At 31.9% G+C, this 23158-nt stretch overlaps 2 protein-coding genes across 5 annotated transcripts; one reads left to right on the forward strand and one right to left on the reverse strand.

Annotated features, from left to right (window-relative positions):
• Positions 1 to 686: 686 nt before the first annotated feature.
• LOC130805269 (protein DETOXIFICATION 41) lies at positions 687 to 3961 on the forward strand. Its single transcript, XM_057669963.1, has 8 exons — positions 687 to 1076; positions 1621 to 2165; positions 2247 to 2333; positions 2753 to 2809; positions 2924 to 3162; positions 3266 to 3384; positions 3461 to 3547; positions 3635 to 3961. Exons 1-8 carry the CDS (start codon positions 759 to 761, stop codon positions 3710 to 3712), a joined length of 1530 nt encoding a protein of 509 aa, XP_057525946.1. The 5' UTR covers positions 687 to 758; the 3' UTR covers positions 3713 to 3961.
• On the reverse strand, positions 3281 to 16954 carry LOC130805267 (beta-amylase-like). 4 transcript variants are annotated; one of them, XM_057669961.1, is made up of 12 exons: positions 16718 to 16954; positions 15296 to 15515; positions 15097 to 15119; positions 14925 to 14975; positions 11288 to 11464; positions 10345 to 10401; positions 9386 to 9784; positions 7741 to 7905; positions 5464 to 5727; positions 5187 to 5396; positions 4523 to 4762; positions 3281 to 4440 (listed from the first exon to the last, which is right to left on the reverse strand). In XM_057669961.1, exons 2-12 carry the CDS (start codon positions 15297 to 15299, stop codon positions 4219 to 4221), a joined length of 1812 nt encoding a protein of 603 aa, XP_057525944.1. In that variant the 5' UTR covers positions 15300 to 15515; positions 16718 to 16954; the 3' UTR covers positions 3281 to 4218. The 4 variants fall into 4 exon arrangements, with proteins under 4 accessions (XP_057525944.1, XP_057525943.1, XP_057525942.1 ...); XM_057669960.1 differs by having other exon boundaries at positions 16666 to 16954; XM_057669959.1 differs by having other exon boundaries at positions 16597 to 16954.
• Positions 16955 to 23158: the final 6204 nt, after the last annotated feature.

Raw genomic sequence — 23158 nt, forward strand, 5'->3', positions numbered from 1 at the left:
CGGATCTAAATTTATAAAAATTAAAGAGTTCGGGTTCGGGTTCGGGTTCGGGTCTTGCTAGACCCGCCCATGACCATCCCTAGATGTAACTTTAAAAGACAAAACCTTTTAGTTTTCTCCCCTCGCAGAGTCACATAAGTTAGGTATATAGAAGACTTGGGGCTTAGCTTTTGTCTTGCACAACAAAACATAATTTCCTTACTAATTATGGAATAATTATTTTTCCTTAAATCCTAACTATCATAATTTACCATGCCCATATGGTTTTGATATTTTAGTGATCCAATTCAATTGACAAAATCGTATATTATTTTCCTGCAAGCGAATACTGAATATATAATAAATAAATCCATATATTAATTCTAGATGTATTTATTTAATACATATTTTCGATATTGGGCTCAAACATAATCTTTCAATATCAACTTTGTTAGGTACAGTATATAACAGTTAATTGATTGAAAACAGAGCTTTGATTCCTCAAAAGTAAAAGAAAAAAAAAAAATTTATAGCAAGTGGAAAAAGGTAAAGAATGAGTCATAACTAACTAGGAAGATGAGGAACAGTTGGTGAGTATTCTCATTAGAAATGTAGTTAGAATGGTAGTTGCATTCTGCTAGTAATATGACATACATTATTATCATTCCATTTATAAGAATATAAATCCAAAAATCTAAATAAAAACCAACTTTATAATTAACACCAAATTTTACTGAGTAATCACACGACACACCAGCAAGTAATAAGAAATCCATAGCATGCAGTCAACAGGAAGAGATGAGTACCACACCTTGCTGCTTGGGCTGGAATCCCATTCACGGATTCCAGACCTGTCGTCAGACGTCATAGAAGAGTTCTTAGCTCACAAGCCAGTTGCGGCAAGGTGGTGGACTCGTCTCATTGCTTGGGAGTCACGACTTTTATGGATCCTTTCTGGAGCTTCCATTGTTGTGTCTGTCTTCAACTACATGCTTAGTTTTGCCACCCTTATGTTTACTGGTCATTTAGGTGCTTTGGAGCTTGCTGGTGCTTCTGTTGCTAGTGTTGGCATTCAAGGCCTTGCGTATGGTATCATGGTACTCATCACACTCATACTAATGATCTTCTTGTCACTTAAAATATCAATTGTTTGTAGCGACATTCCATTACTTTAATGCCATTAAGTGGCTCTCACTAAGGCGAGGATTAAGGGTTGGATGTACTCAACCGTACCTAGTTAGTAATAACAAAGAGGTTGATTCTGGTTGACCACGTTAGAAAAACCAAATGCAAAATTCACATGAATAAGAAGATACGTACATGATTTGAAAAACTGATATAACATGAGACCAATTAAGAAATATAATATATCTTTTGTACCAAAGAGAATGTATACCTTAATCTATGTTACTCAGAATTTTCATTTTGCTTCACATACTCGTGTTTGATCCTTGATGCTCGGACATTGGTATGACACTTAGACACATCATTTTAGGCGTAAAATTGAATATTTAGACGTATCTGACACTTGGACACGTACCAGTATTTGACATCAGTACCCGAGTCCAAGTAACATAGTTCTTAATCATTTAGTAGCATTAGGATATTTCTTTTCTTTAACCTTTTTTAATCTTTTTGCAGTTGGGAATGGCCAGTGCTGTACAAACAGTATGTGGGCAAGCCTATGGAGCAAAGAAATACTCGTCAATGGGGATAATATGCCAAAGGGCAATCGTACTTCATCTAGGAGCAGCAATACTGTTATCCTTCCTGTACTGGTTTTCAGGCTCTGCCCTCAAAGCCATGGGTCAATCGGAGAAGATAGCAGAGCAAGGACAGATATTTGCACGCGGTATAATCCTCCAATTATACGCCTTTGCTATAAGCTGTCCTATGCAGAGATTTCTTCAAGCACAAAATATAGTCAATCCTTTAGCATTTATGTCAGTAGGAGTGTTCTTATTGCATATACTACTCACTTGGTTAGTTGTTGATGTTTTAGACTATGGACTTATTGGAGCAGCTCTTACACTAAGTCTTTCTTGGTGGGTTTTAGTCATTTTAAATGCACTTTACATAGTTTTTAGTCCAAAGTGCAAGGAAACTTGGTGTGGCTTCTCTATCCAGGCTTTCCAAGGAATTTGGCCTTATTTTAAGCTCACAGTTTCTTCTGCTGTCATGTTATGGTATGTTCTAAATTCCCTAACCACTCATCTTTTGACTTCATTCATTTCGTTTTGACTTATCTGTGGATTTGTGACATACAGTTTGGAGATTTGGTACAGCCAAGGATTGGTGCTTATTTCAGGGCTCTTGTCTAATCCTACAATAGCATTGGACTCTATTTCTATATGGTAATTTCATTAAGCACCAATTGACATTAATAATCTAACCTTTTTCTCGTCTAATGTGAATAATTCCATATTTAGATTATATTCTAATAATCCAACCTTTATCCTTAGTTCGCTGTGAATAATCCAACCTTTGTTTTAGTTTACTGGCAGCGTACTTTATTACTCCTATTATCTATTATTAGTAGTATGATATGATGTGGGCAAATATATGGCAAAAATTAAGTTATTAGAAAGTAATTCAAAGATAAAATTATTCACAGCAGATGGGTAAAACGTTAGATTATTAATGTCTATTTTTCCTTTCATTAATACTCCTGTACACTTACCATTTTCTTGATTTTATATCAATAATAAATCAGATTTTTTGTGATATTCCTCGTCACAAACTAATATCAACCTATCATGACTGAAAACTACAGCATGAATTATTTGAACTGGGATATGCAGTTCATGTTGGGGCTAGCTGCAGCAGCCAGGTAATCAGCCAAACAAACTCAACTAAAAATATGCTCCCACATATTTAGGATCAGTTTATATATTTACATAAATGTTATTTCTGTGACAAATTTGTGAAAAATGGGATGATACAGTGTAAGAGTAAGTAACGAGCTGGGAGCAGCACATCCATCCGTGGCAAAATTCTCGGTTTGGGTAGTGAATGGGACTAGTATCCTCATCAGTATACTATTCAGTGCTGTTGTTCTGATATTCAGAGTCGGGTTAAGCAAAGCTTTCACCTCTGACTCTGAGGTTATTGCGGCTGTTTCCAACTTAACGCCCTTGCTTGCCATCTCCGTTTTCTTGAATGGCATCCAGCCGATCCTCTCTGGTAGACTAACCGAATCTCAACTTGGTATTTCAGAATAATGGAATCTAACAATATTATTAAGCCTGATTTACGAAAATTTTCCGTTCTTGTAAATAAATTTCAGGGGTGGCAATAGGGAGCGGATGGCAAGCTGTTGTGGCATATGTAAATCTAGCAACATATTACATTATTGGTCTTCCTATTGGTTGTGTACTGGGTTTCAAGACTAGCCTCGGAGTTGCAGTAAGTAATACTCCCTCCGTTTTGTTATTGGTCTTCCTACATAACAAGTACTCAATAAAAGCAATTACTATTTCAGGGCATATGGTGGGGAATGATAATCGGCGTACTACTACAAACTGTAACTTTGATTATTTTGACTGCTCGGACGAACTGGAATGCAGAGGTACGACTTATTTGCACAACATGCAATCTGAATCGCAGTTTTTTTTTCATCTTTCGTAGGTAACCTCTTTTTTGCATTATTTGATAGGTTCAGAATGCGATTAAGCGTTTACAAAACTCAGCAAATGAAGAAACATCAGCTTTGGACTTAACAAACACTGCATAAATGTGGCGTTGCAGATCAATTCTTGTTTTTATTTTGTCATCACAGTTTCATACTGTATTCAACAGTGTGGATTTTGTTAGAATACTATAAAAATCTTCGTAAACTGTTTAACTATCTAGAATGTTCGAGATGTAGAAATGTAGCTAGTATTCTACTACGGAAAACTCCAGGTGTTCAAGAGTTTAGATATTTGATTATGTAAACAAAGATGTTAAATTCTGTTGAAATATCATTATCAACTTGCATTAATTGTTACACTCAGTCTGGTAATAGGGCACATGTCAATAAAACATCAAAACATCATGAAAACGATTCATTGAATTGTGTACACTTCTCGTTTATATGAAATTTTAAGTTCTATTTGTTTATTAAGTGTTTAACGAAAACAGCTTTTTTGTTTTTACTAAGGATGTACCGAATTTTTCTGTTGTCATAAGCAACAGACCCATTCACATTTGATCCCAAATCGTGCCTAGTCGGGAGCTCAAGTAGGACCCACTTAAGGCTCAAGTTTTAGTTAATCGAGTAAGCAAGGCATCAAACAAACTTGTCAGCTTAGTTATAACAGCAGAAAGTGAGCCATCAACACTCATATCCGTCTTCTCGTCAAAAGGGAATGGGTTGGTTGGCGTAGTCGCTTCGAGAAGTTCATGAATAGGAATCCTTGGCTTTGATGGCGCTAATGCATCAATAGAATTCCCATACATATCCGCGTTTGGACAGTATTTCTACAAAACATAAATTAAGTAAAACCATAGTAGTAGTAGTTTTAGTAGTATATTTAAGAATTCTTATCATGAAAATTCTTACTTGATTGGCATGCATTCTCTTGACAAACTTGTTGAACACTTTGAAGTTTTTCTTTTCCAGCAATTTCTCTGAAACACGTAGATATGTAAACCCGAACATCTTCAATGCTGGTGCTCCTTTCGTATTCACTCCATTAGGGCGGGCATTCAACAGGATTTGATTGTAAGCATTGTTGTCATAACATGGAAGTGCATTTTCACCTGCAACTTTGACATTCTCTTTCCAAACATCACTTAACACCTGAAGATGTTGGAAATACTTCACATGTGATGCATATCCCGGATCACTAAAATATTCGGTTATAGACTTGTATATAATGCTCGGTGATCACATATGAGGAATATCCCAAATCGTTAAAATATTGGGTTGTGGACTTGTATATAATGCTTGGTGAGTAATCCTCCAAATACCATTTGGTTTGGGGAAAGAGTGGACCTCATTCAAGTATGAATGCAAGTCCACACTTATTACCCGTGGGTTTGTGAGCGCAAGCCCATGGGTGCCCCATGGGTGTGTCTACACAAGTGGGCCCATGGGGTGTGATCATGTGACGAATTGTCACAGTCTAACACAGAAATGACTATTAGTTATCATCTCATAACTCATATTTTCGATACTGCTAATTTTGCTGAACTTAACTTATTCTAGTTTGGCGAATATTTACCTGTTGAACAAGTTCCTCTGGACCACTGAAAGCTTCAGAGGGCTGTTCAGTATCTATCATCTCAAGACATGTAAAATTTAAGATAGCATTATGCCTAGTAAGCATCCTTGCAATTGGCCGATATCCATCCCTATCATCTAAATTATAGTATCCAGCAGTAAGCTCAGCTGCATGACAGTGATACTTGTACCACCAATGAATTCCTGACACCTACACACGATGATTTAGTTGTTAAATGTGACTGCTTGTTTTGAAACAGAATTATTTTACGTCATACCTTAATAGCTAACTTGAGAATGCAACCGCGGAATGCTTTGTTAGCTTCTTCCAAGATCTGATCACCATGGATTATTAGTTTATTGGAGTACCAAGTTAAGAAGAAGACTCCTTTTTCGGTTTGGTAAGTTCCTTGTTTCTTGAAAAAATTTGTTTGTTCAGGGGTGTCATTGTATTGACCAGCATCATTGGGCAGCTCCCATTCGGGATGACCTGCTTCTGTTGCTGCCTTCTTGAAATCTTCTGCCATATATTTGTCATAGCACTGTGCAAAACGACAGAAAACATTCGACTTGCCAATTATAGCTAAACTGCAGATCATGCACCATTCAAGACAGGTAAAAGTTCATTGAATCCGCAGATCATGCTCCATTCAATAACAGGTCAAAAATCATTAGAACCGCATATCATGCACCCGACAAGTAAAAATTCTTTTAACGAATTAAAATGAACGACGATATGGAAGCGTAAAATGCAAGTAGGAATCGTGAGGAAAGCAGGTGTTTGTGTAAAATCAATGAACTAACAAAAATTGCAAGCATACGATGAAGTGGCAAAGAACAAAGCAAAATAAATTACACACAAAGTTAGTAAATCTTTGGAACTTTGTAGAGCATAGTCCATCCCTATGCTTTTCGTTTGGGTGGCCAGGATTTTATTGGTCTTGTTCCTACCCCTCCCACTGTTTTATATGCCGGCGGTTCAAAGCTTCTTAATATCCGGTGGTTCTTTTTCTATAATATTCTCTAGTTTTCAAAATAAAAGTTATGAGGTTCACCAAATGACTATGCCCTCACTTAGGCTTGTGTTAATATTTTGTGTTTAAAGAGCTAAGCGCACTAATCTTAAAGTAATTATAATGGAGATAAACTTCAGTGTTTCGGAGAGAAGATAACTAGAGATAACCAGGAAAGTAATATAAGAATTGTTCTCATAGGTGAAGGAAAAGTTCTTAATACTTCTATTCCATTTGAATTAGGAAAGAATTGTTCTCATATGGATGTGTTTAAGATTCTAAAAGGAAAGAATTCAATAAGAGTGGGGTAAGTTAAAAGAAGCAAGAAGCTAGGAGAAAAGGTGTTGCAACTTGCCTTCAACCTTCTGAAAAGTTTAAGACTATATCCAATCCAAAAGTAGCTGAAGAGCTTGCTTGTTACTTTTGTAACAAACCTTGGACATTGGAAAAGGAAATTGCCCCAGATATTTGAATCATGAGAACTAAGGTTCTTGAACTTTGTATATGCATTTGTTAGAAGTGAATTGGCAGCTTCTGCTTCATGAGTTTGATATTGGGTGTTGTACACACATTATTGATGATGTGAACTTAAAAGAAGTAGAAATTTAACAAAAGAAGTAGGTCATATCAAACCGAATGACTCAAGAAATAGGCACCAACGAATAAGCGCATTAGTAAACCTATCAAAGTGTCAGACGTGCAGATTCTTGATCAGTTTATTTAATCATTTTTGGGTCATGTCAAATTTGGATCAGCTTGTATCGGGTTTGGGTCGCGTTAGGGTCAACTCAATGTGTCAAAGAATTTTAGTTTTTTTCTTCTCATTACAATTTTTTCAAAGACCATTCTATCAATTTTAGGCCTAAAGTAGAGAAATATTGAATAAGAATTTTTTTTTGAAGAGGATAAGAATTTTAAAAATGATTAAATATTTGGTGGATTTTGACTAAAAATGATAGACATGAATCTAAAACGGGTCAAAACAGTTAGGTTTGATTTTTGGTCAGGTTTGACTAGTATTTTCAGATCATGTCATTTTCGAATCACGTGTCAAAATTTCAGGTTATGTCTCACTAATTTCCAATCGATTCGATCAGGTCAAAATTCGAGAGTTCTATGTATTAGTATTGAACAAATTGTTGAGCGCCACCGAGTAGCAGCCTTTATTGTCGACTAGGTGCCTTGGATCGTCAACAAGGTGGCCTTAGGCGCCATGGAAGTTGGAACATCAACGAGGCGTTTCTTCGGCGCTTACACGACACTCCCCTTTGTTCCAAAAATACAAGTTTCTACCAAGTCTACAACTAATAGATGGTCTTAGCAATGACCAGTGCGCTTCCTTAACCGTTTCTATGTTATAACATAATGATTCCAATATGAATCCATAATTTATAATTTCAAACTGTAAGTATACCAGAATTGTTAATTTCAACCCCTTTTCAATTCGATAGCTTGTTAATTGCACTTTATTTCAGAATATAGTTAACCTAATATAAGGACATGAGTAGTAGATATAAGTACCAAAAATAGTCAATGGTAAACCTGAAATTCACCAATGCCCGGAAACTCCCAACCTTGGGCCTCAGGATAAGAAGGGTAGCGTAATTCTCCAGCAGGACCTGCACCTACTTCAATGTCTACTATTATCCCTGCCTCCAAGAAATCTGCCATGTTCTCTCGAAAACTCTTCATAAAATCGCCATATATCTGGAACAGAATCATAAACACTATAACATGTTTTCAGAGTAAAAACCGTCCATTAAATTTCAGGTTCAGTTGATTTGTTGACATTGTGTATATTATAATATGAACGGAATCTCATTCACCCCTGGAATTAATAGCGCCAAACAAAAGGAGAATTTTGATACTTCAGAGTTTAATCGCGAATGGTAATCCGTACAGTAGGAGAATTCCAGGGGAATGTCATGCTTCTCATGCTTCAACTATCTCATTTTTTTCGATCAATTCATTTCAATGCATAAATATATTTGGAACGAAAATATTAGGGTTGATGAAAATCATAAACAGGTAGTTGACTATCTTTTTGCGAAAAGTATTTCAAGTTTAATCCATTAATGACTACTTACTGTATTTTTAATGTCTATTTACATTATCTTTAATGATTAATTATTGTATCTTTAATGCCTACTTTTAATATCTTAAATGTCTACTTACATCATTCTTAATGTCTACTTATATTATTTTTAATGTCTACTTATAATATTTTAAAAATATATAATGAGTTGGCCCAATTAGAGATAGTCTCTCAAAGAAACCGTCTCTTACAAGAATTTGTGAATTATAAAAGCTATATTTGTACTAACATATATACTTGTTGGTATACTCGTAATATTAATTTATTTTAAGATGGAATTAATCAACTCTTCTTTTACGGGTCTTGTATAAATTTAGAGGGACATAGGAAATCTCTTTATTTGTTTGAACATAGTAATATATAATTACTTTTTTATCTTATCAAGTACAGAAACAAAATTTACGAGATTTGCCAATAAGTATAACATAAGTTTTAGAAATTAAAAAGTTGATGAATGAACTGGTTTCCTAAAAAAAAGCATGTCAATTTTATTGTGATAACAAGGCGACAATTAGTATTTTAGTAGATTCAATTCCATAAGATCGCACAAAAAACATTGAACTAGATATACATTTTATAAAAGAAAGTCTTTAAGAAAAATCATTATAGTCTATATTTCTTTAGATTAAAGATCAAATTGTAGATCAAAGGTTGTTGGATTTGATTCTTTTGAAAGTACAAATGGGGTGTTCATCCAACCACTCAACTTAAGCGAGAGTATAGAAAAAAAGAAATTTTAATGTCTTTTAAGTTTAATTAGTCAAAAATATTTATTAGTTAGTTTTCGTATTTTTTTTTTAGCAACATACTTAAAGTTTTTTTGTTTTTTGTTAAGAAAGATGTACTATATATAGTCAAACTTTGTAATAGAATGTTATGAAATATATTTGATAAAAAACTTTTTAAACTATAATTTTAATTCTTCTCAAAAGACCCTAAAATGACATAATATTTCATAAAAAATTACATTATAAAATTATTCTCATTAATATAATTTAGAAACAATAATCAACGAGGCATGACGGAGTATAGTATAATAAGTCTCAAAAACTGGACAACTAGATATAAACAAGTCATGAAAGCTTTACACACCTGTATAGCGCTTCGGCCATGGAAGAGATGTTGGTTATCAACACCCAAAGAAAGGTATTCGACATTCCGAGTAGAAGCCAAATTGGTATAAAATATATCAGGATTGTTTATACCAATATCAAGAACCCATTGAGGAAGTGTGATATTGATAGTATCCCCTATGTTGCCTCCACATTGGTGAAATGACATTATAGCTTGGATTTTCAAACCATATTCTTGTACTACCTTGAATAAATGTCTATAAGCTTTCCAGTCATATTGTTTTGGACCGTTAGATTCAACGGTTCCCCACCAAACATCCACCATTATTCCATCTACTCCTGCTTCTTTTAGTTCTTCTAGTTGTATCCTTGTGCCTTCCTCGTCTTTGAACGAATTCTTTGGGGAAACTACTCCTAACTATATGTACAATCATATTTTAGGAAATTTGTTAAATGGGGTCTAATTAAAATTCCTTGAACATTTTGCATCTTTTGTTAGTTAAAATGACAAATTTATCAAATTTATTAAGAAAAAATCTCAATTTTTAAAATATAAGTGAAACTAAATGACCTTATTGTTCACTATGTAGCTCTGCCACCGTGTTGAATCGTATCATAGAAAAGAATTAGCAAACAAGAGACATATAATTGAAATCATTTGATTGAAATCCTATCAATTATGAGTTGTATATGTATCACATTACTAACAAACAACATAGTTAGATTCGACCCATTTTATACTAGTATTCTGAATTTACTTTTATTTGTACGATTAATGTTTCGGTTTCAAATCAATTAAAATATGTAAAATGCCTAACAAGTTATTAAGTAACCATTTTGATTAAAAATGTAAAAATACGTGAATAATATAAACTATGTGACAAAAAAATCGCATGTTTCAATTTTTATCAGCTCCTTTTATGACGTTAAATACATATATAGCTATAAGAGCTAAAATGTATAGAGAATAGGACTTACTGGTAACATGACATAAACAGGAACATAGTTTGAGAGCATCCTCTTATTATAGTTGATCTGGATGGTATAAGTACAATAAGAACGCAGATAAAGAATTATATAACAAGCTAGAACAACAAAATTAAATAAAAAAAAGTTATTATTTATTTCTATAAAAAAAACGAGTGAATATTATTTAAGCTCTAGAAATACATGCACGTTTGTTCTTTGTCAATCAATTAGGCTAGAGATCCAATATTATGTATTTTGTATGTTTGGAGGGATATGAAGATGATACTTCGAAAGTTGAAAGTTGAAAGAAATGTCTCAATGGATCATGTCTTTAAGGCAAGGGAGAAAGAGATAAAAGGTGATACTTTCGGCCAAAGCTGTCTAAATTACGAGTGATTTTTCAAGGTTTATATAAGTTTAATTCAAACATTTGAATGTTTGAAATTTTTACATCTAAATTAAATTAATTTTTTTATGTTTTTCGTCTCTAAGATATCTTACAATTCCTAATAATTAATGTTAGAAGTTTATTTTGAGTTTTATCTTAGTTCAAAGTTTAAAGATCCCACCCATTAAGATTGGATGAGAAAGAAGGTGTAATAATTGTTTAAAATAAAGTTCTAACTAAGGAAGTTCATGAATTTATGTAGGGTTCACAATGTTTGCCCTTTCTTTAAAGTTTGGTTCAAATTTAAAAGTTATCTTCAAATTGTTCGAGCCACAACCTAATTAAGTGTAAGTTTGCAAGAAACATGTCCTACACTTCCCACACACCATACGCTCCTTCATTTACCGCCTTCTTGAATCTCATTTTAATGTTCCTCATTAGTGTACGTACGTAGTACAAGAATGATCATAATTTTGTTGAAAATAATTTCTCCGTTTTACTTGAGTTTATTATGGTATTTTCTTAACGCGATACGAGGCAAATATTTAGAAACAAAGAGACTACCTGATTCTCCGAGCTCGACATTTTTATTATGGATGTTTCTTGATTACTTGCAAATCTTCCAACAAATGAGTTAACCTTTTCGTTTTTTCTTGTACCAAACTTTGAAGATTGCAAGAAAGAGCCCATTCCAAACTTGGCATGATTCATTTGTGGGTTCTTCTTCAGGATGCTACAACACTTATTTATAGCACAACCATCCCAACAAAGAAAAAAATGAGCTTGAACTTCACCACGTGCAAAACAATTCATAATTGGTATGATTGATATAAAGCCATAAATTGAGCAATTCTTTAACTCATTTAGTTTTAGCCTTGTAGGTATGTTAATATGCCACGCCAATCAACTCATATTATTGCTAAGATATGGGTGGCTCCTATTCTTGCTTCTTACTAACTTTCAATTGGATTTTTTTCTAAAATTTTTTTGATAATTAGTGAAAAAGATATGGGCAATATTTTTTTTGTATCTTTTCTAATTATAATTTTAAAATGTATATATAACCTAACACTTAACTTGCCAGTATACAACTATTAGAAACAATTTTAGTTTCATTTTTTACTAGCTCGACATTACTCCTTACATATTTATTATTCTACATTTAGCTATACAAATATGATAAATGACAAAATGCCAACAATAACCTTAAAAAAAATTCACTTTTTGTTAGTAACTACGTAGAGTATATTTTTTTAATATTTATCATCATCATGATACACAGTGTATCTTGCTCATAAAAATATGATCAGGTTCTGGGGAAGGATGAAAACAGGATTATCTCATCTATTTTTGAGACCCGAAATAAAAGTTAAAAAGAGCCCATAAAAATTTAAGGCTTAATAAATAATACTCTTTTTTGTATTGCTGATATTTGACTATTTTATAAGTAAGGAGTATCTTATCATGAATCTATAAGGTGATGGTCACTTTGATTAAGGGCGTCCCTCTAATCGTTCTCCTCTATTCAATGGTAACAACTTTTCTCATTCATTGGCGATCTCTAATGTAAATATTCATTATTGATCAAGATCTTAAAATACTGAGATATTATCAAAACTAAACCTAAAACCCCCATGATTGAAAAAGAAGATGTTAGGAATCCTATACTTGAGAAGGACTATTGTAGTTTGCAGGGTGATCTTAAACTTGAACTTGTAGCTAAAACTACAAAGCCACAAATCTATTTTATTGTAGTTTGAATAATGATGAATTTTAACGTATTTCCTCTTACATAAGTACTAAGGATATTGGGGATAAACTTGTTAAATATGATGGCACTACTCAAGTCAAGAAACCAAAATCAATATTTTTCTTCACAAATATGAAATGTTTAGGATGACTCCAAATGATTTCATGAAAGAGATCTTCACTTGCTTCCCTCTAAGAGTGAACAACCTACACTACTTGGGAAAATTCTTCTCTAACGAAGAAAAAGTCAAAAAAAAAAAAAAAAAAAAAAAAAACAACCCTACAGTGCTTGCCAAAGGATAAATAGGAACCAAATGTGACATCCATAGAGGAAGCTCAAGACCTTAAGAAGCTGCCTCTTGATGATCTCCTTGAAAAACTTCTCTTTCACGAGATGATGGAGAACCACCATCTAAAGTCAAACACGTGTCTTTGAAAGCTACAAAGGTGGAAGCTATCTCATCCTCAGATGAAGATAGTGATGATGAAGATGATGACCCTTTTTTCTCTAATCGCACGTGGTCTCCACCTAATCTTGAACAAGAAGAAAACTTTAAAAGAGCATCCTCACATTCTTCAAGATATTCTCGAGGTAAATATTATAATCCTTCTAAATCTAATACACAAATTTGCATTGAATATGGTTCTACAGCTCACTTCATAGAAAATTATCCTACTAAGAGAAACAATAACAAGAAGGACAATAAAAAACCATTACATTACAAACGGAAGGAAGAAAAATATAAAGTTATGTTGGCCCCTTAGAGTGACTTAGACTCATCTAGCAATTCAGACGAAGATAGTAATGATCTTTGTCTCATAGCTTGGGAAGAACCCACAAAAGAAATTGAAATTCCTATTAAAGAAACAATTTATAACGTTTAATTAATGGCCATATGGATGTTGTTAAAGATATATTGTAAAACCTTTTTTAAAATGAGGAAATTTTAATTATTGAATAAACTCCCTTAAAAACAAAATGTTGGATTATCAAACAAATGAGGACAATTTGTTACAAATATTGAAAATTCTACGTTCTTTTTTCTCAGATCTGAAAACTCAAATAAGTAACACATAAAGTTTTGACCACGAGATCAAGGCCTAGAACTTAAATATGACAATAAGGTCAAGAACTTAATACATGTAAACCTCTTTGAACTATTCTAAAGATATATTAGAGAAAGAGAAAAAAAATCTGATTAATAAGAAATAGAAATCTCAAAATGATTTTTTTGCAAGTTTACTAAATCCAAAAAAGAACTTAATAAAATATTAGATTCAAGTTAATCATCTAAAGATAAAAGTGGTATTGATTATAATAATAATGTTTTTTTCTAAAAAGAACCAAATTATTTTTAGTAAGGCTAAAGATAGTTAGTATAAACCTACTTGTTCTTATTGTTGTAAAAAGGGTTATACGAAATTTGCATGCCCTTATAGAAGAAATAATCCTCATATTATCGGAAAAAAAAATCTTGTACAACTAAAAGAATACATTAAGAAAAATTGGGTTGTTAAAGGAACTAAGCCTCTTAATATGACATATTCCAAATATGACTAATAATTTGACCAATGTCTAGCCAAAAGGTTTAATGAACTATTTTGTAGGTTCCTAGCACATGGATCCTTAATAGTGGATGTTCAAAGCACATAAGTGGTAAAGTTTCTCTATTAGCTAAATTCAAAAAACAAAACGATGGAACTATCACTCTTATATATAAGGCTAACTGTAATATTCTCGGAATTAGAAAAGTTGGTTGTGATTCATCTAATTCCGTTAATGGCATGCTTCGGTTGATAGACTTAGCCATAATATTAGAATGTATATAACAACTTTGTTACAAGGGAAATTAAGTTGTCTTAGACGATAAAGACAAATGTGAGGTAAAATGAGCCAAAATTAGAAAATTATAACAAAGTTTCAGGATCTAGTCTGAAATGTTTTAAGGCCTTAACACATGATTTGACACTTTGGCATGAAAGACTTGGATTTTTTAAATATGTATACTATTAAACAACTTGCCTTCCATGACCGAGTAAGGAGACTTTCAAACTTATTTAACAACTTTTATGACTTTTAAATATAAACTAGCACGCGGTCCTTCAAGAAAAATACCTTTTAAAGTCAAAATTTTAATTTAAAATGGATTAATTAACTTTAAAAATATTGTATTGTATTAAATTTATGATTTTGTTTAGCTAAATAAAAGTAAAATCCATATCTTAATTAAATCTTTCTATTTCTTGATGGCCTAAGAATGGTAAATGAAGGAATGACAAAAAAAAATAAATAAATAATTTCATCTTCAATCTGCAAACAAAGAAAAATGATGAATTGAAATTGAAGCTTATGAAGTGAGAAACACTTTACCCAAAAATGAAACTCCAAATCTTTCATTGATTAAGATAAAATAAAAGGCAAACTGAAATTGATCAACGACCTAAAATGTACCTGTATTTTGAATTCAAGCAAATGGGAATATCTGAACACCCAAGCAGCGATCTTTAACCGATCATCACGAAAAAAAAAAAGAATTAAATCCCAATTAAAAAAATCAATGGCAGAAATGTCAGATTATAAAAAAAAAAACAATCCACAAATCAATTCTGGGGAAATTTGTTACCTCGAAAACTAAGTAGGATTCATCTGCATTCCACCAAAGCATCACACAAAAAATACAGAATGTGAGAAGATAGAAGAAACTGAAATTGTAAGAAAAAGATGAGCTAAAAATGGGGAAATTATACGAAAGAGTATAGCAAATTACAAACGGTACTCTTTTACCCTAATTGCAAGAAGCCATAAAATGCAACAAATCCTACCCATTGATCAGGAACAAACTCTTCATCAAGTCGTCATCATCATCATGCCTAGTGTATCCCGTTCATAGACAACTACGGTCAGTGTCTGGAGAGGAAAGAGAGACGGCAGCTCATGCCCATACAAGAGAGTGTGGTCAAAGAGTCCTTGGCTCAAAAAGGGTCTTCAAAAGAGTCTTCAACAAATCATCAGCATCAATAGTGAAACAATCGTCATCATCATCTTCAACATCACCACCAAATATAAAATAACAAAAATCAAAGAAACTTCAACAAAAAAAAAAAAATAAAAAAAAAACTGCTGATACAACAGAAATCCAAAGCAAAAGGGTCTACAATTAAGTTCAATAACAAACATTCAATTTGCAAATAAATCGAATCCAAAAAACCCCATTTTTTGACCCAATTCCTAATTTCTGCGTCAATCGCTTCTACTCCCACCAAATTCTGACATATTTTAACACAAATTTCCCCAATACCAATTTCCATAAATGAAAATTAAAACCAAAACCTATAAAAATCAACATAAGTTCTTGACAATGTCACCGTGGCGCATGCCTCATACTTGACTTAAATAACAATAATAGAAATTTATAGCTATGCGCTTCTTGTTTTGAAGGCGTCTCACTAGTCTTATACAAGACAGACTGAAAAATCAAATCTTCATAAGCCCACTTGATTGAATACACACAATAAAGCAATTAAAATAAACACAAACTTACAAGAAAAAAACACCCACATCAATGAAAACCAAAATGAAAGTAATATGAAAATTCAATACTAAAATGAAAATCAGATGAATATCAAAGCTGAAAAAAAAAGCCAATTAATGAAAATGAAATCTAATTAAAAACGAAAATAAAAAAATAAATTAAAAAAAGAACCTAAAGTTCAAGGATGAACAAAAAATTCCAAAATCCAATTTCGAAATAAAAACATTTAAAAAAATTTTTTTTTTTTTTAAAAAAAAAAAACTTACCTCAATTCAAGCAAGAACTATAAACCAAAATCCCAAAAATTCAAAAATCCAATTTCAAAACGAAAACACAAAAAATTTTTAAAAACACACTTCAATTCAAGCAAGAAGTCAAGAACCCATTAAAATGGAAACAAAAACGGTTCAATGGAGGGTTAGTATTGCAAGCAATGGAGGGCTTAGATAAACTGGGAGACACGTGTCAGCAGCTGGAGGCCAACTGTTCCTTATATCGAAATGCGAACTGTAAAAAAATTTGCTCTTTTTATATGTAATAGATAATAGATGGATAGACAAGAAGATTGTTAATCAATATCAAAAAGTCTACCTTCCTAAATGTAATTGGAAGGCATTCATCATACAAAACAGTCTTCTAGAACTAACACTAACCAATTACCATGCTCTTTAAATTATTTGTCGACCAAACACAAGCATAAGTTGTTTCCTACCCAATAGTAATTTGAAGGCAAATAACTTGCAACTAGGATTGCACACCGGTCCAAACTCGGATCGGAACAGACCTGAACCGATTGGACTAAAAGATTGAATTTTGAAATTTTGAGGATTATATCCGACTTGGTTCTGGTCCAAATATGAAAACTACCAGTCTGATCCAGACCGGCTACAAAATATTAATTTAAATTTTATGGTATTAAATATAGTAAAATTCAATTATTTGACTCAATATAAAATATAAACAAATTATTATAAAATTAATTGATAATATAGTTAACAAAGTCAGCAAAAAATGAAATAATGGAAATAAAAAAACAAAATAAAAGGAATTAAAAAAAATTAAAAACTAAGACAACAAAGGAAACTAGAAAGTAAGTTTGGATACTTATAAAATTCCCAATGAGGAGGAAGTAGGTAAACAGGAAGCAGACAGCAGCCGCTTACTTTCAAATTTTGTAATGTTTAAAAATTTTAAGATGGTATTTATATGTGTGAAAGTTGGGAAAAATAATACTCCCTCCGATCTTATAAATTAGTCCCATTTGCTTATTTGGCAAAACCTTTGAATTAATCTCATTTCTATTTTTGACAATCCTTTTTTACTTAAATACCCTTAGTTCACACAAGTAATTACGAATATACCCTCATATACCTTACTTACCCAACTACCCTTCACTACTTATACTTTACTACTTACCCTTTACTATTTACCCTTTTTAATGGACCCCACACAATCCTTAATATCCGTGCCCAAGCAAATGGGACTAATTCATAAGATCGGAGGGAGTATATGTTAATCGGTCCTATTTGGTTTAATTACGGCCTTTTTTTGTATAGTCTTTTTTGAGGAGAAATGTTATTTAGGATACTTAGTAGCATTTTGTTTATGATGTGAATTGTACATTTAACACAGTCTCCCTAAAAGCTTGTGGAAACTTTTAACTGAAAAACAAAGATCTTGACACTTCTATGAGATGTTTATATCGTCTTTCAACCTCCCCATTTTGTTAAGATGTATTTGTGCAACTTGATTGAAGACGATTGCCTTTCTCATTATAAAAACTTAAGGTTTCTCCTTGAGATAGCTCTTTAGCATTATTCGTTCTAATCACTTTGATCTGTTCTCAAATTGTGTTTGCATATATGTATGACATTTTTTAAAACATATCGAGAATTCTGATTTGTGTTGAATGAGAAAAAATTCATGTGCATCTACTAAAATCATCCACTAAAGTGACAAACATAGTACATTTTGTCCTAGATTGAGACCTCATAAGGCCCCATATATCCAGATGAACTAATTGAAAAACATCATTAGTTTTTATAGAACTCTTATTGAAAGCTAGTCAAGTTTGTTCGTGTAGCAGGAGCAGCACTCTCAATACATAATTAACATTATTAATTATACTTAAGATAAATGATGCGAAAGTGTAAAATGTCGAACTGCTAAAAACCATTTAAACTAAAACAATTTAAAACATAAGTTAAAAATCTTACAACTGAGAAAATATAACATAAGGTTTGCTTAAATACAATAAAAAAAAATATATGTACAATATAGTCATCAAAGTCATCAAGTAAAATCAATGCAACTAAGTCCTCGATAGAATAATTAAAGTTGTGGCCTGGATCGAAACCTGAGCTAAATTTTTCTATAACATACTGTCATCCATAATACGGATGATAGCCGATTGAATCGGTCAGCGATAAAGCCGAGTATAATTTCCTCAACAAGCTTATGATGCGATAGTTAAATCATGCTTACAAAATAATTATCAAGCACAATATAGAAGGTTATTACTCATTATTGACCTTTATTAAGCCATTAAGTTACATTCTCAATACTTGCAGAAGTTCATTACTGCTACTAAATACTTGGTAACCTTAATTCTTATTCAATCAAGTTCGATTAAGCCTCATAACTTTACCATCATAGCACATCACAAGATCACAACAATAATCACAACTAATATATGTAAGGGTTTGGTTAGGTGAGGACGGTAATCCTAAACCCTAACTGTGGTGGGAGTCGTCACTCCTCTCAATACTGTTATGCTCGAGACTCCACAGGATGTGTTTTTCTCGGACCCCCTGTCAGACACCGCATTTTATGTGCCGGCTAACACGGACGTCGGGATTTTACATGCTGGTCCACGGTTCGACGTTACCTTACTATCAGAGTCATACAATCAATATCAAACAAGACTCTAAATCGAAATAGTTTACATTCTTATAAGTGAAACTTCCACTAATCAAAACTTTGACGATTCTACCCTTTTAATACAAAAAAATTACTAGTATCTAATAAATTAATATTAATCAAAAAATAAATTTTCGTAGCTATACTAAGATTCCTGAGGCTAAACTAAGTCATTATTATGTCATAAATAATCATAAAAGTCAAGGGTAATATTTCTAAGTAGTTAATAACGTAATTTATCAAATAACCAAGTAAAATAGCAAAACGGATCTATCATAACTATGAAAAATAATCCGACAAGTTATTGAGGGTCCAAAATTTAAATGAAATGAGTTTTCAAGAACAACAACGCTAAGCATTTCAACAAATTAATTTGACTATTTTACCGATAAACCGATTAATAATTCTTTATAATTACTTGGGTCCAAAATAAAAATTTTATCAAAACACTAAGATGATATGGAATCATTTTAAAGAGATAAGTTTATTTAACTAATAAAACTTATGATTATTATTTTAAATAATTAATACAATCATTTTAACCATAAATCGATATATATAAAAAAAAATAATTAAAGTCCATAGGGTTCACGACAATTTGCCAAGGGTCATCATGAGATTCAACATGTTATAGGAGTATGCTAAAAAGTTACAAGTTAAGAAGAGCCATTTAATATTTATTTCTTATTTAACTTTTTTTTATTTTCAAATTTATTAATAAATTTTTAACTTATTTTAAACTTAAGTAATATATTTTCTTAGCTATTTTTAATAATTAAGAAAGTATTCAATACTTCTTCCTATTAGAACAATAATTTTAAATGAAATTCAATTAAACGTTAATTTAATGAACTAAAACTCAAGGAGCATATCTAAAATGATATCCTAACTTTTAGCTTTTATAAAGTACTTACATAAAATACTCTTTTTAAAATTCCTAGTTCACATAAATTTATCTACCAAGTTTTCATCACAAAAACATCACTAGATATTATTTTTAAGTATTTTTCTCTATGCAAAAGTTCATAAAACTAACATACATTAAACTTAAAATAATATTTCAAATACAAAAATTCATATATATCTGCATTATCATATTAATCAAAAATTTTCATATTTATAACCTTTTTAGAGTGTCCCAAAAGTATTATTGTTTTGACGAAAATATCACTAAACTGGATATGACTTTAATATAACCATGTAAAGTTTAAATGATTAAAATAAAAATCATGTTGATCATGCTTTTTATATTATCAAGTAAACATAAATAAAATCACATAACAAGAGAGTTAAGAAAATGTGTACCATTTTCCTCCAAAGGTGCTACTAAACCAAGTAAGAGAATAATAATAGGAAAATAAGAACTCAAAGAAATAAGCTCCAAAAGAGAAAATCTTCAAGGCTCCAAGCTTCAAAAAAGTACATCTTCAATTATCCAAAAAAAATGATATCCAAGCTCCAAAAGATAATACTTGACTTTTCAAAAGTTGATAATTATTGGCTTAAGAAGTGATAAGATCAAGCTCCATCTTCATATGATTGTTCAACTAATAAAAAGGATATAAAGTTAGTAAGATGTTAATGAAGTGAAGATATAAAAAAGAATGGTAGAAAGATTTGATGATGGAGGTGCAAGTGATCTCATGGCTAAGGGGGGTATTTATAATGGATTTTGGGCAACTTTTTAGTTCATAAAATTGTATGAAAAAGAGTGTTAGGAGTATAGAAGAAGGTTAACTTGTGCAAGTGATTTAGAGTGTGTAAATGAATGTGTAAGAGTTGGAGTGTGTAAGTGAATGTGTAAGAGTTGGAGTGTGTATGTGGATGTGTAAGAGTTTGAAGTGTAGAAGAAGGTTAACTTGTGTAAGGAAATGGTGATAGCTTGTGTAAGTGTTGAACATCATAGATTGATGTAGAAAGGATTTTAGTTCATCAAATTTTTGTTCTAGTTTATACAAGTGAAATATTTTAGATCAATTGGAAAGTTTGATTAAGGTTTGATTATGAAAATATGATAGTTTACTTAGAAAATTTTGGTTAAAATTATACTTAAAGTTAATAAGAAAAATATAGTTAATTTTTAGGTATAAAATAACTAAATCAAAGTTGTAAGGTTACAATGATAAGTAGTAAAGTTAGTTTAAGGAAACGAAATTGAAACGTAACGTTTTTACAAAACCGTAAATATAATATAAAAATTTTACTTTTCATAGTATAAAATAATATTCCACTAATTTTTGGTTGATGGACGAACAATGATCGAGTCTAATTGATTTCTTTTCATACGAAGGAATCACAATGTGCCAAGGGATGATAAATATGTGAACCTTCAAGGCGTCGTTTTCAATATTTGATAGTCCAACAAACATAGCAGTTAGACGCATAATCCTACCATCTACATATCCAAGGAGTCCACGATTGATGATAGAGATATATCATGATGTTATGGGTATATGCAATCCTTTTATGTTTATAGATGTATTTATTATATCTACCTATAACCTAAAGTGGTAAGAAATTACATGTTTCGTCTAGCCAAGAAGTATCCTCCCAGACGATAGACCAGATATTTTTTTGTGAGTATTTAAATTATAGTTAGATAGTTGGATGAAAGATCTGAAAAAGGAATTGGTTCGGAAGAGTAATTGCATATTAGTATACTTTTTTTCAAGAGTTAAATTTTTAAATGTTATCTAGAATGTACTAATTCCTCTATTTGTCATTATGCAGTGATATATAATATTGAATTCCAAAAGAGAGGACTTCCTCATGCCCATATAGTATTGTTCTTAGACTGAGATGACAAGATTTCAAATGCAACCGATATTGACAAATTCATATCTACAGAATTGCCAAATATGGACAAAGATCCTTTATTGTATGTTCTGGTTATAAATTTAATAATATATGAGCCATATGGATCATCGAACTCAAAATCCCATGTGAAAGGTAATAAATGTTTAAAAATCTACCCTAAGAGGTTTAATAAAGAAACATATGTCGATGGGGAGGTTATCCATGTTATAAGAGATTGAACAGTGGGGAAACAATTGTTAAAGTTGTGTTGTATGGACAACAAAAATGTTGTCTTGTAAAATTTGTCTTTACTTTTGAAATATAGTGCGCATATTATTATGGAATGGTGTAAAAAATCTAGAGCCATTTAATATCTCTTCAAGTACATCAACAAGGGATAAGATAGGATAAGAATTGGTCTGTTAAAATCACAAAGTGAAAATGTTTATGGCATGAATGGGCTGTAACAAACTATACCATGGTGCTACAAGTCTTCTACACAATGAGGAGTTATGTTTAGCAAAGAAAATACAAGATGTGAACTTCACGTAAAAGAGGAATCTTAATAGGTCGATTGTATTATGTTTCACTGGGCAGTGAGGAGAGATATTATTTAAGAACATTACTCAACTTAATCAAGGGGCCGACATCATTGGAAGAAATTCGAACTGTAAATGGAGTCATACATCATACTTTTAAGGATGTTTGCTATGCTATGGGCTTGATAAATGATGACAAAGAATACATTGATGGAATTACCGAGGGTCGGCACTAATTGTTTGCAATGTTGTTGATGTCCGATAGTATTTCAAGACCGTAATATGTATGGAATTTCACATGGACATTGTTGTCTGAAGATGTGTTAAATAAACAAAGAAACATTTTACAAATGCTAGGTATTGAAAATATACGAATGTTGTTTTTTTAAAAAACATTAAATGTTAGAAAATTCGATTTTAAATTAAAAAATAATTACATTTTTTTAAATTGGGAATATTATCAATAGAAATAACAACATTGTAATAGAGGGAACAAAGATCGCCGACATAAAAAACCCCGGGGAGAGGAAAAAGCCATTGGAACAAAGCCCTACAAAGACAGGCCACCCAAATAAAAAGCATAGGGGTGGACTATGATTACAAGGATTCGATTAACACTAAAGCACACCATTTCTACACCATTTCCAGGCCCTATTTACATACTTAGCACCACATTACAATTTCAATCACTAGCACGAAACTATGCCTAAATACATCTAGATACCTCAACTACATCAATCCAGTCCTTCATAGCACCTCAAAACTATCCATTGAGCCTCAAAACTATTCACATCATCGTGTGGTTTAACATCATACAAGAAACAACAGACACATACATTAATGCAATACAACCTCTACCCATCAGCTTAACTTTTAGAGACCACAACACCAACCCAATA

The sequence above is a fragment of the Amaranthus tricolor genome, chromosome 2 (assembly GCF_026212465.1).
Source record: "Amaranthus tricolor cultivar Red isolate AtriRed21 chromosome 2, ASM2621246v1, whole genome shotgun sequence".
Taxonomy (NCBI): domain Eukaryota; kingdom Viridiplantae; phylum Streptophyta; class Magnoliopsida; order Caryophyllales; family Amaranthaceae; genus Amaranthus; species Amaranthus tricolor.

What these genes read in the sequence shown, in the direction of transcription:
- LOC130805269 (XM_057669963.1), top strand. Translation starts at nt 759, where the DNA reads ATGCAGTCAACAGGAAGAGATGAGTACCACACCTTGCTGCTTGGGCTG. An exon ending in TCTTCTGCTGTCATGTTATG is followed by an intron (nt 2,166 to 2,246) that starts GTATGTTCTAAA and finishes TGTGACATACAG; the next exon opens with TTTGGAGATTTGGTACAGCC. An exon ending in CATCCAGCCGATCCTCTCTG is followed by an intron (nt 3,163 to 3,265) that starts GTAGACTAACCG and finishes AATAAATTTCAG; the next exon opens with GGGTGGCAATAGGGAGCGGA.
- LOC130805267 (XM_057669961.1), bottom strand. An exon ending in TGTCGAGCTCGGAGAATCAG is followed by an intron (nt 10,402 to 11,287) that starts GTAGTCTCTTTG and finishes TATACCATCCAG; the next exon opens with ATCAACTATAATAAGAGGAT. An exon ending in CGGGCATTGGTGAATTTCAG is followed by an intron (nt 5,728 to 7,740) that starts GTTTACCATTGA and finishes CGTTTTGCACAG; the next exon opens with TGCTATGACAAATATATGGC.